This window comes from Quercus robur, chromosome 5, assembly GCF_932294415.1.
Source record: "Quercus robur chromosome 5, dhQueRobu3.1, whole genome shotgun sequence".
Lineage (NCBI taxonomy): Eukaryota > Viridiplantae > Streptophyta > Magnoliopsida > Fagales > Fagaceae > Quercus > Quercus robur.
Window position 1 is genome coordinate 55608617 of NC_065538.1, and position 16186 is coordinate 55624802.

General features: G+C 35.4%; 1 protein-coding gene across 5 annotated transcripts; it reads left to right on the forward strand.

The window, feature by feature from the left end:
• The first annotated feature begins 462 nt into the window (after positions 1-462).
• On the forward strand, positions 463-15755 carry LOC126726372 (protein SRG1-like). Of its 5 annotated transcripts, none has more exons than XM_050431620.1 (5): positions 463-581; positions 759-970; positions 13842-14089; positions 14179-14503; positions 15353-15755. In XM_050431620.1, exons 2-5 carry the CDS (start codon positions 914-916, stop codon positions 15617-15619), a joined length of 897 nt encoding a protein of 298 aa, XP_050287577.1. In that variant the 5' UTR covers positions 463-581; positions 759-913; the 3' UTR covers positions 15620-15755. The 5 variants fall into 5 exon arrangements, with proteins under 5 accessions (XP_050287577.1, XP_050287576.1, XP_050287573.1 ...); XM_050431619.1 differs by having other exon boundaries at positions 566-581; positions 709-970; XM_050431616.1 differs by lacking the exons at positions 463-581; positions 13842-14089; positions 14179-14503; positions 15353-15755 and adding exons at positions 1714-1961; positions 2055-2379; positions 3077-3574 and having other exon boundaries at positions 588-970.
• Positions 15756-16186: the final 431 nt, after the last annotated feature.

Here is a 16186-nt window from a genome sequence, read left to right on the forward strand (position 1 = left end):
AAAAAAAAAAACGTAAATACATAAAGTTTACAATTGTCTTTTACAAGTTTTCATATTTTAAAATCGTTACATGATAATCTCATTATCAATGCTACAAGCTACATCTCTTTCAATATACACAACCAAGCAATCATTCATCCACTACATGTAGAACAAATTATAGAACAAAATTTAATTTTATTGGCATAAAAAAAACTGAGGGTGTTCCCAAATTCTTTTAAAGGGTAAAAAATAAAAAATTTTAAATTATTATATATAAAAAAAATTCAGGTCAAGGTGGTCCTGGGACCACCCTAGCCTTAAGGTGGCGCCGCCTCTGGTTTAGTGCCATTTATTAACAAATTTCTATTAGAAAATGCTTGTAAGACCACGTTTGTCCAGTCACCTGACCTTAAGGTGGTGCCGCTCCTGATTTAGTGCTATTTATTAACAAATTTCTATTAGAAAATGCGTGTAAGATCACGTTTGTCCAATTTTTAGCTTGATCCGATGTAAGAGTAATATAATATAACATGCATGTCCCACGAAGTCAGCAACTGCAGCTCCAAACTTTACAAGTTTTGAAGTGAAAAAATTTTGAGGTAAGTTGAATTCTCTTTGTTCTCTCTTTCTCTGATCCTAACTTTCAACTATTGGCCAAGAGCAAAGAACGAAAGGACAAAGATTGTTTTTTTTTTTTTTTTTCTTCTCTACCTCAACTTGCTTCAGTATATCCATGGAGTCAACAACAGAAGTTAACCTTGGAAAATCTGTAATAGTGCCTAGTGTCCAGCAGCTAAGCAAGGAGCCAATCATCAACATCCCAGCTAGGTACGTGCGAGATGATCAGGAGGACCCTTTGATTGTCTCTCATGACTCATCACTTCCATCGGTGCCAGTTATCGATCTTGAAAGATTGGATGTTGAAGATTGCATGAATTCTGAATTGGACAGAATTCACTCTGCTTGCAAAGACTGGGGATTCTTCCAGGTATGTATGGTACCATGTTGTCTAAGAAATGTTTTTATATTGAGTTGGGTCACTCTTTTATGTGTAACATGGTCATGAGACCTATTTATTTTAATGTTTCAAAATATGGTATTCATAAAAGCCTTATTAAACTGCAATTTACTAATTTAAGTTGCTTTGAACATTGAAATGCCTCCTATACCAAGACAAATGAACTCTGCAATTTAGATTGGGTGGGCTGCAATGCTTTTACTTTTATGAGAAATTAGTTATTCACGTCAAATAAGATAGTTATAAAATATTTATGGTTGTAAATAGTAATGATCGGAATTTGAGAGAAAGAATAAAACACCAGGTAGATAGGGTCCATACAACCCAGGATGAATCCATTTTGTATTGCCATTTAAAATTTTAAATGACCATACACTTTTAAATTTGTAATATTTAACTAGAACCATGAAATGAAGATAATCTTTTTCCTATTACATTGCTAACAAGTCCCCACCTTTATTTGTATTTGCAACTCCTTGAGTTGCTGATTGTTGTTCTTCCTGTTTTCAATTTTTACTGCAAGCCTCTTGCGCTGCTGAGCAGATATTTTTTGAACTTTTATTGGTTTAATTTTTTTTTTTCCAAATTTGATGATGTCCTGCACCCTATATATGCTTCCATTTTTTTAGTATTAAACCTAATTATTGGATTCTAAGGCAAGCACACACATACTTAGAATCATTAGCAATCTAATTCTTCTATTGTAAGTGCAGGTTGTAAACCATGGAGTTAGTACTTCATTGCTGGAAGAAATCCGGACACAGATTGAGAGTTTTTTCAAACTTCCATATGAAGAAAAGAAGAAGCTATGGCAGCAGCCAAACCATCAAGAGGGCTTTGGGCAGCTCTTTGTGGTGTCAGATGAGCAGAAGCTAGACTGGTCAGACATGTTCTTTATAACTACCCAACCACATGATATAAGGAGGGGTGACCTATTTGACAAGCTTCCAACAAAGCTCAGGTCTCTTTCTACCTTCTTGGTTTGGTTTTAGAAACACTGGTTTTAGGTATAACACATACACAATTCCAATTCAAGTTCAAATTTGTGATGCAGAGGGGCCTTGGAAACGTACTCTATAGAAGTGAAGAAGTTGGCCATGACAATCTTAGGTTATATGGCTAAAACTCTGAAGATGGATGCTGAGGAAATGAGAGAGCTGTTTAATGATGGAGTTCAGACAATGAGAATGAATTACTATCCTTGTTGCCCAGAGCCAGATAAGACCATTGGGATTACTCCTCATTCTGATGCTGATGCTCTAACGGTTGTTTTTCAGCTCAATGAAACTGAAGGCCTCCAGATCAGGAAGGAAGGGAGATGGATTCCTGTTAAACCTCTTCCAAATGCTTTTATAGTCAATATTGGTGATATCATGGAGGTACTATTATATTTTGATCAATAGTATAGCTTAACTTCATTAGGCAACAAAGTTATCAGAATAGCATTGTAGAAGCAAAAGAATTTGACAAAGGGCCTTCTTTTTTGCTGTTCTTCAGCTGTAAAAGCCAAAGAATGTGTCCTGTCATATTACTTTAGGTCAACTTAAATACTCAGAATGTTTGGAACTTTTCCAGACTAATGCTAGATTAATATAGCCAATTTTCATGCATTTATTACCATTCCACTCGTTTTTTAGAAAACAACTACTCTATAGTAAACACAATCATTAACTTCCTTTGTAACTATTATGAAGATAGATAGAAACTATGAATGCAATGCAATGTCTTCGATCAAACTAAGGGGGCTAATAGGATGTTTATCCCATCAATATGAATCACTTTGTGATATATTCCTGCATATTGGGTGATTTCTACTAGGTCCTGGAATCAGTTGTACTCGGCAAGAGCACCACCAGACTCCTGTTTTGGAAGATTTGATAAAAAGAAACTTTCAATTAGGACTTTCATCAATTAACTCAAACACTGTCTGAAATAAGTCAAGTTTGGAATATAGTTTGTTTTATGTTAAAGTTAACATTGCTATTCCCAATAGGACCTTACTCACCCACCACAACAACAGTTTTTCATCAAATACAAAGTTAACATTGGTATTAAATTTTCTTGTTCACCCTGCAGATTGTGAGCAATGGCATATATCGAAGCATTGAGCATAGGGCAACAGTAAATTCTACAAAAGAGAGGCTCTCCATTGCTACATTTCATAGTTCCAATATAAACTCAGAACTTGGTCCTGCACCTAGCCTTATTGACCCTGACAACCCAGCAAATTTTCGAAGAGTTTCTATGGAAAAGTACCGTAAGGAATTTTTTGCTCGAAAACTAGATGGCAAGTCATATCTTGACTTCATGAGAATAGAAAATGGGGAGGGCAACACCTGTTGAATGCATCGCCAAATTATGCAGTTGTTGAGTAGCAAAATGGTGAATTGCAAGAATTTATCTTCAATCATGAATTCATGATTCATAAAGAGTAAATTCAGTGGCTTCATTAATAAGTATGAAAATAAAATGTAGAAACTTGTGTAATATATTCGTCCGTTATGATCCTGTTTGAAAGACCACCAAATAAGGGACATTAGAGTTGCAACTTGCAAGGACTTCCATCTTCTTGAAGGTTTATTTGCTATTTGTAAAAGTACTAACAAATGTTGAATGTGTAAGCGAATTTAAGCAAAGAGTAGAGAGGTGACTGGTGACATGAGAGAATTTAGTCCTCAATGTTGCTCCCAGAAGAAATGCCCCACTCTTTGGCACCCACAAACCAAAAGTCACTCCTTCCCAAGCTGATCTACTTGTTAGAGAGGGAGAAAATAAATAAATAAAGTACCTAAACATCGATTCTCTTAATAAAAGAGAAGACACTTGCCATTAAAGCTATAAGGCTCGTGGCTAGATCACTAGAGTGATATACGTCTAAAATAAAGCATTTTTTCAACCAAAAAAAAAAAAAAAAAATCATAACTAAGCACTACCCCTTTTGAGTTGCATTTTGATTCAAATATTATATTTTTCATTTTTAACATCAATTTGTATTCTCAATTTACAGTTAAGTATTCAATTGATTTTTAAAAATATTTTATCTAAATCATTCATAATTATATTTTGATTTTTTTATATTAGTTAATAATAAAATGAATGTAGGCAAAACTACACTATTAGTCCCTGAAATTTATCCTGTGAGCATATTTGGTCGCTCAAATTTCAAGTGAGCACTATTGGTCCCTAAAATTTAAGAAATGAGTGATACTAATCCTTTGACTAACTTCGGTTAAAAATATTGCTTATATGGCTAACGGAAAAGTGACGTGGTATTTATAATTTTACAGCAGGCACTTATAAATTGACGTGGCAACTTGAGTGTCCTACACCATATCAGCTATTTAATTATAAAGTTGCAATGTAATCTTTAATTGGATTTTATTTATTCTTATGCCATAAAAGAAGAAGATAGGATTGGCTTCAGCCCCTCAATCTCTCCTCCACTATTTTCCCTTTCTTTGCTTCACCGTTTTCCAGTTTTCTAATCAAGTGGCCGGACCACCTCCAAGCCAACAATAATTTACTGGAAACTCTCTTAACAAAAATCTAGATATGAGTTGAAGAGAACTGCCTTTGAGGATACAAAGTCCTTTATGTAACTCTCTTTCTAATCTAAATTGATTGGCCACAAATCCTGTCTTGTTAACGAGAGTAGTCTAGTGTCAGGAGCAAGAAACCAACAAATATTTTGAGAACAACAAAAGTAGTAGGCAAAAAAGATTCCCACAGTGACTACCATTGGTTCATGGCTGAGAAAGAAAAAGGACCAATTTATTTTTTTAAGGAAAATAAAACTTGAATATAATACTTCAAACATTTGAAGATTTATAATGAAAAAAATTTTAAACATTTTTCATGCTATTTATGAATTCTTTGGAAACAAATCTAGATTTATAATGAAACAAATTTAAACATTTTTTCATGCTGTTTATGAATCCTTTGGAAACAAATCTAAACAAAGAAACATAAAAATCTTTAGGAGATAAGCAGTCGATGGACATTCATGGAGAATGGCAAAGGATAGAGCTTGTGTTGGCTACTGCAGTGGCAACAAAGGCCATTTGGAGGAATCACTACGGTAGAGGAAGAGCGGCAGTTGCAGCCACAATGGTTGGGAGAATGGCAGGAAAGGAAGATGAAGTGCTTGGGTCACAGGAAGATATTGGAGAGTAAGATTTTTTTAGCAAAAAAAAAAAATAATAATGATAATGACTAATATGCCATTCATCAGTTTGTAAAATCACTTGTAATAAACTGTAAAAGATGTACCGATTGTAAATAATTTTGTAATTTTTTATTAAAAAAGCTACATCATTAAAAAAAAAAAATGACAATTCAGTATTCCATTAACCACATAAGCAATACTTCTAACTGAAGTTAACCAAAGGACTAGTATCATTCATTTTTAAAACTTGAGGGACTAATAGTGTTCGCTTGAAACTTGAGGGACTAATTGCGTTCACAAGATAAACTTTAGGGACCAATAGTATAGTTTCGCCTAAAATGTATATCTAGTCATTTGAGATTAGGGAGATACATTAACGTAAAAATTATGTGGACAGTGGACCTTAATTGAATCCTAAATGAATTTGTATAAAGGTTATTGCTTAAGAAGAAAATTATTCTTATAGGTTATTGCATAGATGATTGCTTAAGAAGAAAATTATTCTTATTAGCGTATCAATTATAGTTTATATTTTGTAGGTTTCAGTTAGCTCAACTAATAAAGTCTCTAATAGTTGAATAGGAAATCTGAGGTTCAATTCAATCCCCGCCTACACCAAAAACCGATTGGTGTTTTAGTTTAATGATAAAAAGTTATCATCAAGAACAGATGTCATAAGTTGAAACTTTCTCAAAAAAAAAAAAAAAATAGTTTATATTTTGTATAATAATTAAATTCATGTCTAATTATTTATTTTAGTAAAATATCTTTAAATTTATTTTTCTTATAACACTGTTTTTTTTTTATTCTTATCCCCTGTACTAAAATTGGAGCCCTACCATTGTATTTGATATACCTATGAAATACATAAAGTTGCAAAGACTTGAATCTTTCGAATAAGACATGACTTGAATCTTTCAAAAGAGTATCTCATGGAATGACCAATGTTGGCAATGAAACCACTCTCTCACAAGTCACAACATGTGAGCCCAGAAATGTGTGGACTAACGCACTTTGAGCAAGTATCTCCTGGGAGGTGCTTCATAAAATAATTTTTGGTTTTAACTAGTTTTTTACTATTCTTTTTTTTTTTGTATTTTTTTGTTTGTTTGTTTTTTTTTTTTTTTTTTTTTTTTTTTTTTTTGTTTTTGTTTTTGTTTTGTTTTTTGTTTTTTGTTTTTGTTTTGTTTTGTTTTGTTTTGTTTTGTTTTTTTTTTTTTTTTTTTTGTTTTTTGTTTTTTGTTTTTTGTTTTTTTATGAAAAAAAAACATACTACATATACAATAAATTTCACAACAATATGAATCCTTGGGCTCATAATCACCATGTGTCATGTGATCATGTTAAATGGGAACACATTGATTTGGGCCTATCATTTCACCTTGTCTATTTTTTTGAAAATTTTTCTTAAGGATTTGTTAGGGTCCAAGGAACTTCAAATTATTTTTTCATTTTTGAGGATTTGATAGCTAGGGAATGCGAGATTTGAACTTAAACGTCCTTTGTTTTTTTTTTTTTTTTTTTTTGGAGATTGATAGAATTCTACTTTGACCTAATCTAAGTATATATATATATATGTGTGTGTGTGTGTGTGTGAAGCTCTTGCTCCTTCCTGGATATTTAAACCTTAGCCATTGGCCCCACACCCCACAAGCATGTCTCATTTTGAAAACACCAAAAAATTATTTATTTATTTATTTTTTGATGGGCCTAAAAGATATCAATGCCATTATTATTATTTTTTTTTTTGAAGACAATGCCATTATTCAAAATGGCATTTTCCCAACACATGGATTTGGATGGAATTTTCAATTTTCAACTGCCAATCCAAAGTCTTTTGGCCATATTGGCCAGTAATTGTTTCTTCTATTTAACCAAGGATTTGAACCTGATCAGTTAACTGAAAGGAAAAAAGAAAAAAAAGAAAAAAAAAATTATTACTATGCATTAATAGTGTAATTACACACCATACATGTTATCAATCATGGTCTGAGAATTATTTGGAAATAATTAAGACAATACATCTAAATGCGGCCTAGTCCTCTCTGGTAGAATAGTATACTATCCTACCTATTCTTTTCCTTCCCAGTAAACTCCCAAACAAGGACATAAACAAAATATTCCAGAAAATTTCTTTCAATCCATTCCATTCATTTCATCCCTCCCAAACAAGGCAGAAAGAAAATAGAAATAGATCCACGGAAAAACACATTCTGGACCAAGAGATGACCTGGTTTGGGCCTATGAGACTAGGAAGCAGGTTCCTGATAATGGCCAATCTGGACAATGAGTCCAAAGTCCAAACAATATTTGACATGGGGTTCACTCTTTAAAACCAACCAACCCATCTCAGGCCTCTTATAAAGACATGAGTGCCCACTTTGATAGCCTTCCAAATTCTAGACTCTAAATTCATTATGGGCATAGGTAAATTATTTGTAGTAAAGAGTTTAGATCCATATTGCTTCCTTTTCACTGATAAGCCTCCAATTTAGCTTTTGCTGACAGCGCCACATCAATTTTTTATGTGGTATCAAATCCTTGGCGGATTGTATGGTATACAACTTTACAAAACTCTGTTCAAACTTTAATGGATGTTAGAAATGAGAAACTTCTTAGGGAGGATATAGAAAGCTTGATGGATAGGGAAGAAATCAAGTGAGCTCAAAAAGCTAGAAGCAATTGGATCATTCAAGGTGATAGGAATACTAAGTATTTCCAGACTATTGTGAATCAGAGGAGAGCAAGAAACAGGATTACACCACTTAAGAGAGAGGATGGGAGTAATACCAATAATAATGAGGAAATTGAAGATTTGCTAGTAAAGCACTTAAAGGATAGATTTTATGAACCAAACTCCTATTCCTTTGATTCCATTCTTGAAAATCTTAGTACCCTTCCTATTCCTAAATTGAGCCAACAACAAGTCCTTCAATTGGATTGTCCAATTTCAAATGATGAAATAGAAATGGCAGTATTCCAATTAGGAGCCCATAAAGCCCTTAATCTAGATGGTATTTCTGTAGGGAATTAACTTGAATTCCCAACCTGTGAGAAACAAAAAAATAGAGAAAACACATGCCAAAGAAAGCAATCATACGCACAAGACAATATTTACGTGGTTCGGCAATTTGCCTACGTCCATGGAGTTGCAGGGATTTCACTATTATCAAGGAAAAAATACAAAGTGCGGCTACAGTGTTTTTAGTATCTCAAGAACAACAACAATAAACTCTAATGACAAAATTACGTTTTCTACATCCTGCGCACAGGATTCACAATGGGCTACAAAATGGGCCAAAAATTTTTCCCGAGAGCGTTGCCCCCAGCCCAAGCCTCCACTCCATGGACTAAGTCTCAGTAAATCTCCCATTAAAAACCACGCAACATTATTCGAGTCGGGTCGAGTCGTCAACCGGATCAAACACAACTAGACTCCATAAAGCCCAACAATTCCAACTTTCTTCTTCCAAGAGTGTTGGGCAATGGTGAAACAAGATATATTTAACTCAACCCAAGCTTTTTTCCATTCAGGCTCCTTGCTTAAAGCCCTCAATAAAACCTTTATTATCCTCATTCCTAAGGTGAGTGTTCTTGAGGAGGTGACTCAGTTTAGACCCATCAGTTTTTGTAATGTCACTTATAAAATCATTACAAAGATTAAGGTTAATAGACTAAAGCCTCTCATGAATTCTCTCATCTCACCCTTCCAAAATGCCTTTATACAAGGTAGAAATATCTCTGATAATATCCTGTTAGCTCATGAAATTATGGACACTATGAGGAAGAAAAAAGGGCAGGAAAAAAGGGTATAGGGCTCTAAAAGTTGACATGTGCAAGGCTTATGATAGAGTGAGCTAAAACTTTCTTAGAGCTGTATTAACTTCAATGAATTTTAGTAGCACTTGGATTAACTGGATTATGGAATGCATTTCTTTGGTCTAGTATGCTATTTTACTCAATGGGAGTCCCACACAATTCTTTCACCCCTTTAGAGGATTAAGACAAGGAGACCCTATTTTCCCTTACTTATTCTTGTTGTGTACCAACATTCTGTCCATAGCTCTTACTTAAGCTGAAAGGCAGAAGCAAATCAGGGGTATCATAGTGGGAAGAAGGGGTGTTACTTTTACACACCTCTTATTTGCAAATGATTCCATCTTTTTCTTTGAGAATGATAACCAATCCTTATCAAAGTTAAAAGAGATTATCATGTGGTATTGCTCCTTATCTGGTCAGTGCATTAATTTTGTAAAATCTGATCTGTTATGTACCCTTAATATACCTCTTAACATTCAACAATCTTTGGCTAAAAGTCCGAGAGTTAACCTTGTCCTTAGGCCAAGCAAGTATTTGGGAACATATTTCAAATTGAGAGGCAGAAGATTGATGGACTTTCAAGACTTAGTGGATAAGATGTAGGCTAAACTTTAGGATTGGAAAGCAAAAATCTTGTCTCAAGCAGGTAGGACCACCCTCATAAAATCAGTCTTGCAATCAATGCCTCTCTACACCTTCCAATGCTTTAAGGTTCCAGAAACTATTTGTAGGAAATTAGATGCAACTATAAGGGCTTTTTGGTGGGGGCATGATTTGGGTACTAGGAAACTTCATCTAATTGGGTGGGATAAAATCTGCCAAGCAAGGAGCAATGGTGGACTTGGTTTTAGGAAATTTAGCACCTTTAATCAAGCTATGCTGACAAAACAATTTTGGAGAATTCAAAACTCCCCAGACTCTCTCCTTGCTAGAACCTTTAAATCAAAATACTTTCCTAAAACTCACCTGCAAGGATACATACCCAAACCCAACCACTCATGGACTTGGAAAAATATTGCAAAACCTCAATTTGTAGAACTGGGGAAAGGCGGATGGTTAGTTGGATCAGGTTATCAAATCTCTCTCAACCATCCTGATTGGTTTCATATCCTAGATCATATCCGGAGAGACCACAATCCCCTTTGAGGTACAGTGGTTGATCTGATACATCATAACACAAAAACATGGAATTGGGATTTGCTTGGGAAGTTATATGACCACAACACTTGTGTAAAAATCAGCAAGATTCCTATAGCTAAAACTGATAGAGTTCCAGACACTTTAACATGGAAGTACTCTAATTCGGGGGAATATAATGTGGCCAAAGCTTACTCCTTGATTCAACAAATCCAGAATATAAACACAAGATCAGATCACATCACAGAAGATATTCCTCAATCTGTTTGGAAAGCTTTGTGGAAAGTAAAACTTCCTATGAAAATTACTACCTTTATTTGGAAGTTACTGCATGATAGTCTACCAGTGTTAACAAACCTGATTAGAAGAGGCATTCAAACAGATAGCAGATGCCTAATGTGTGATGAAGGGGAAGAAACAATGTCTCACCTGTTTCTGCAATGCCCTTTTGCTAGGGTTGTCTGGTATGACTCATCACTTGGCATCAGGACTTTTGAGCTGAACATCTTTCTGTGAAACAATGGCTTCTCAATCATATCACTACCACCAACATGCCAGTTCAAACAAAGCAAAGTTCTCTTCAATCTATCTTCACTATTCTATGGACAATCTGGACCTATAGGAACTTGGTTCTTCACAATGGGAAAACTCCTAATCCTGTAGAAGTAATTCTCGCATCTTAATCTCTTATTTGCAGGTTCAAGGAGGCTTTTAATCTGTATAAGGGGTACAATCATTGTCTAAGAAGCAGGAATAGAACAAAGGAATGCGCATAGAATTGGCAACTTTTGATAAAGGTGGCAGCTACCGAGAACAAAAGAACCAGAAGGAGTGGATTTGCTATTGAAGCTAGGAGCTTGGATGCATCAATTTTGTTCAGGGGGGAGCAAGCAGTGCAGTTAAAACACGCCATCAAGCAGCCCAGGAAGCTCTTTTGTTAGCTCTGATGAAAGCAAAGGATATGGGATATCAAAGGCTTTATATTAGAGCATTCTTATCAGGTGTGCCAAATGCCAAATATTTGGCATTTGGCACACCAAACACCAAAAACAGACCCTCATGAGGTGTGCCAAATGCCAAAAATTTTGGCACACCACTATAGTACTGTCTCAAATATGAGACGGTACAGACATCAATGCTATAATTTTTTTGCTTATTTTATTTACTTTTTTCTCTCCTCCCAATACATATCTGTCTCTCCTCTCTGGTCTCCATGTCTCTGTTGCTCCCTATTTCTTTCTCACTTTCATTTTTTTATCTCTCACTCTCTTCCTCTCTCCGTCTACAACAACCATCACCACCACACTTTGCAACTTTCACACAAAGACCGAGATCCGACCCAATTCATATTGACGAGGCCGAGATCGGGTGAAACTTTGGTTTGCTCTCACTAATCCATAGATCTCTCTCTCTCTCTTTTGGTGGTTGTGGCAGTATTTCTAATGGTGGTTGGTTGTTTTGATTGTTGGTGGTTGGCTGATTTTGGTTGAAGGTGGTAGGTTGATCGGGTTGTGGGTGTGAGATTTGGGATGGTCTCAGATTGGGTTGTGGGTGTGAGATTTGTGGCTGTGGATGGGTATCACCAGTGCCGCCGTCGATATTGGTTGTGCTGGTTGTTGTTGTTGTTTTTTTTTATTTTTAAGGCAGCATTGGTGGATGTGGGTTTGTGCCGGTGGTGACTGTCGTTGTTGTTGCGGTAGTGGTTGTTGCGGCAGTTGTGCCGTTGTTGGTGGTGGTGTTGTTGTTGACGATGATAATGATGATGATGATGATGGTGGGAGGAGTTAATATATTATTTTAACATGCTGTAAATATTATTTTAATGTATAGAATTGAAGGATAAAACATCTGATAAATGGTATGTTGTAAAATGATGTGCTAAAATGATAAAGTAAGTTTTTAGTATATCAAAATGACATTTTTTTTATGAAAGAGCTGATGAGATTGCTCTTACCAATGATAAATATTTGGTTCTGATCTGCAACTACGTCAAGAAGGCAGGGTGGATGGACATTTAACCCAAAAAAAAAAAAAAAAAAAAAAAAAAAAAAAAAAGGGGTGGATGGACAGAACCTTTCTTTCAGACTTTAGCAACCTGCACCAACAAGGTGTGATCACTAAAATTTTGTTTGTTCCTAGAATAGTGATCAATTTTGTCTTAAACCTTGCAGACAAAACTACTAGATATCCGGTTCACTGTATAAACTAAATATCTGGACTTTTCTGTAATGCTTTATTAGTATTAATATATGTTATCCTTATTTACCAAAAATAAATAAAAAACTTTACAGTTTTATTTTATTTTATTTTAGTGCTATATATCAACAAATTTCCATTAGATACTAGAAAATTCTCGTAAGACCACGTTTGTCCAATTTGTAGCTTGATCAAACGTAGGAGTAATACAATATAATGTGTCCCACCAAGTCAGCAAATGACACCCGCTCCAAACTTTTATAAATTTTTGAAATGAAGAAATTTTGAGGTGAGCTGAATTCTCTTTTGTTCTCTTTTTTTCTGAACTTTAACTTTCAACTATTGGCCAAAATCCTAGAACAGCATATCCATGGAGTCAAAAACAGAAGTAATTCCTGGAAAATCTATAATAGTGCCTAGTGTCCAGGAGCTGACCAAGGAGCCCATCATCAACATCCCAGCTAGGTACGTTCGAGATGATCAGGAGGACCCTTTGATTGGCTCTTATGACCCATCACTTCCATCGGTGCCAGTTATTGATGTTGAGAGATTGGATGTTGAAGATTACATGAATTCTGAATTGGATAGACTCCACTCTGCTTGCAAAGACTGGGGATTCTTCCAGGTATATATGTATTGTTTGCACTATAGCCTTGTCGCAACGATTTTTCATGACTGAAATATGATTTTCATACATTAGCCAAATGAAGAAACTATTTCTTTGAAGGTAACATGACATCTTTATATTTTAAATTTTCTAAAAAAATTATGGTGTGAATACTCATAAAAGCCATATTAAACTGCTGTATAATAATCTAAGTTGCTTTGAACATTGAAATGCCTCCTATGCCAAGACACATGAACTCTGCAATTTAGATTGGGTGGGCTGCAATGTTTTTACTTTTATGTGAAGTTAGTTATTCACATCAAAGAAGGTAGTTGCAATATTTATGGTTGTAAATAGAAATGATCGGAATTTGAGAGAGAGAATAAAGCACCAGGTAGGATTAGATAGGATCCATACAACCCAGGATGAAATCCATTTTCAGTATGTTAGGTTTTATGGTAATTCAATAGAGCACATGTGATGATTCTTACTGTACTCCTACCATTAGATATTATTTCCAGTGAAATGGAGACGAGACAATTCATTTCACGGCTAAGATTGTATTTTTTGAATCTAATCGTGTATAACTATTTAAAATTTTAAATAGAACCATGAAATGGAGAGAATCCTTTTCCTTAACCAACTAGTCTCCGCCTTTATTTGTATTTGCCAGTCCTTGAGTTGTTGATAGTTGTTCATGTTTTCAAATTTTACTGCTAGTCTCTTGCACTGTTGAGCATATATTTATCGAACTTTTTTTGGTTTATTTATTTGTTTTATTTTTTTATTTTTTCAAATTTGATGATCTTCCCTGCCCCGTGCTTCCATTTTTGTAGTATTAAACTGAATTATTGGATTCTAAGGCGAGCACACAGACATATATTGAATCATTAGCAATCTAATTAGTTTAAGTGTAGGTTGTAAACCATGGAGTTAGTACTTCATTGCTGGAAGAAATCCGGACACAGAATGAGAGTTTTTTCAAGCTTCCATATGAAGAAAAGAAGAAGCTATGGCAGCAGCCAAACCATCAAGAGGGCTTTGGGCAGCTCTTTGTGGTGTCAGACGAGCAGAAGCTAGACTGGTCAGACATGTTCTTTATAACTACGCGACCACATAATATAAGGAGGGTTGATTTATTTGACAAGCTTCCACCAAAGTTCAGGTCTCTTTCTACCTTCTTGGTTTGATTTTGGAAACACTGGTTTTAGGTATAACACACAATTTTAATTCAGCTTCAAATTTGTGATGCAGAGAGACCTTGGAAACGTACTCTATAGAAGTGAAGAAGCTGGCCATGACAATCTTAGGTTATATGGCTAAAGCTTTGAAGATGGAGGCTGAGGAAATGAGAGAGTTATTTAATGATGGAGTTCAGACAATGAGAATGAATTACTATCCTCCATGCCCTGAACCAGATAAGGCCATTGGGTTGACTCCTCATTCCGATGCTGATGCTCTAACAGTTGTTTTTCAGCTCAATGAAACTGAAGGCCTCCAGATCCGGAAGGAAGGAAATTGGGTTCCTGTTAAACCTCTTCCAAATGCTTTTGTAGTCAATATTGGTGATAGCATGGAGGTACTGGTATATTTTGATGTTGTTATAGTATAGCTTAACTTCATTAGTCCAAGACTGCTTCACTAATCCCTGAAACGAAACCTATAAGATTAGGCCACATATGAGTTATCAAAATAGCATTGTTGAAGCAAACGAATTTGACAAATGGCCTTCTTTTTTGCTGTTTTTCAGCTGTAGAAGCCAAAGAATGTGTATTATGATATTACTTGGGTCAATTAGAATATTCAGGAAGTTTGGAACTTTTCTAGAGTAAAGTTAGATTAATATAGCCCGTTTTCATGCATTCACTACCATTCCACTCATTTATTGGAAAACAACGCTATAGGAAACTACGTCTGCAACGCAATGTCTTGGATCAAACTAATGGTCCGTTTGGATTGAGGAGGAGGGAGTTGGAGTAGAGTAGAGTAGAGTAGAGTAGATTTAGCACAAAATTAGCCTATTTTTAGCCAACTCTACTCTACTCCCCTCCACTCCCCCTCCTTCTCCCCTCCATCCCAAATAGGCTATAAGTGGGTTAGGAGGATGTTTATCCCATCAATATGAATCACTTTGTTATCTATTCTTGCATATTGTGTGGTTTCTTCTAGGTCATGGAATCAGTTGTACTCGGCAAGAGCACCGCCAGACTCCTATTTTGGAAGATATGACTAAAGAAACTTTACTTATGACTTTCATCAATTAACTCAAACATTGTCCCGAATTGAGTCAAGTTGGGAATATTGTTTGTTTTATGTTATAGTTTACATTTCTATTCCCAATGGGACCTTACTCATCCACTAAAACATCAGTTTTTTTCATCAGAAATGAAGTTAACGTTGGTATTATATTTTCTTGTTTATCCTGCAGATTGTGAGCAATGGCATATATCGAAGCATTGAGCATAGAGCAACAGTAAATCCTACAAATGAGAGGCTCTCAATTGCTACATTTCATAGTTCCAATCTAGACTCGGAACTGGGTCCTGCTCCTAGCCTTATTGGCCCTGACAACCCAGCAAATTTTCGAAGAGTTTCTATGGAGAAGTACTTCGAGGACCTTTTTGCTCGAAAACTAGATGGCAAGTCATATCTTCACTTCATGAGAATAGAAAATGGGGAGGGCAACACCTGCTGAATGTATCGCTAAATTATGCAGTAGTTGAGTAGCAAAATGGTGAAACTAAAATAAAATGCAAAAATTTCTGTAATATATTCGTTAATTACGATCCTATTTGAAAGACTAGCAAATAAGGGGCATTAGAGTTACAACTTGCAAGGACTTCCCTCTTCTTGATCGTTTAATAGTTTTTGCTATTTGTGAAAGGAACAAAGTTTAGTTATAAAACTAGTTGATGATGCCCAAAAAGTCACCAGTGAGCCACACGATACTTGCACACTCAAAATAGCACCTGCACAACACAAAAGAGAAGACCTTGCAGAGAGCACCAGTGTGGTGTCAGTCAAATACCCTCCGAAGGTCAAGTTAGAACTTCTCACCATTCTAGAGTGCTAGAGAGGGGTAAATATGCATACCTTGGCTAGTGAGGGTATTGGGGCTTTTATAATAGTAGAGGGTTAACATCTCTTCCTTGGCGTAGAAGTCTTTTCCTTATAGGAGTCTTCTTGGGCGTATTTGGCGGGATCATTTCCTTATAGGAATCCTTTGAGTAGCGTCAAACGTGGAAGGCAAGACATTTCCTTA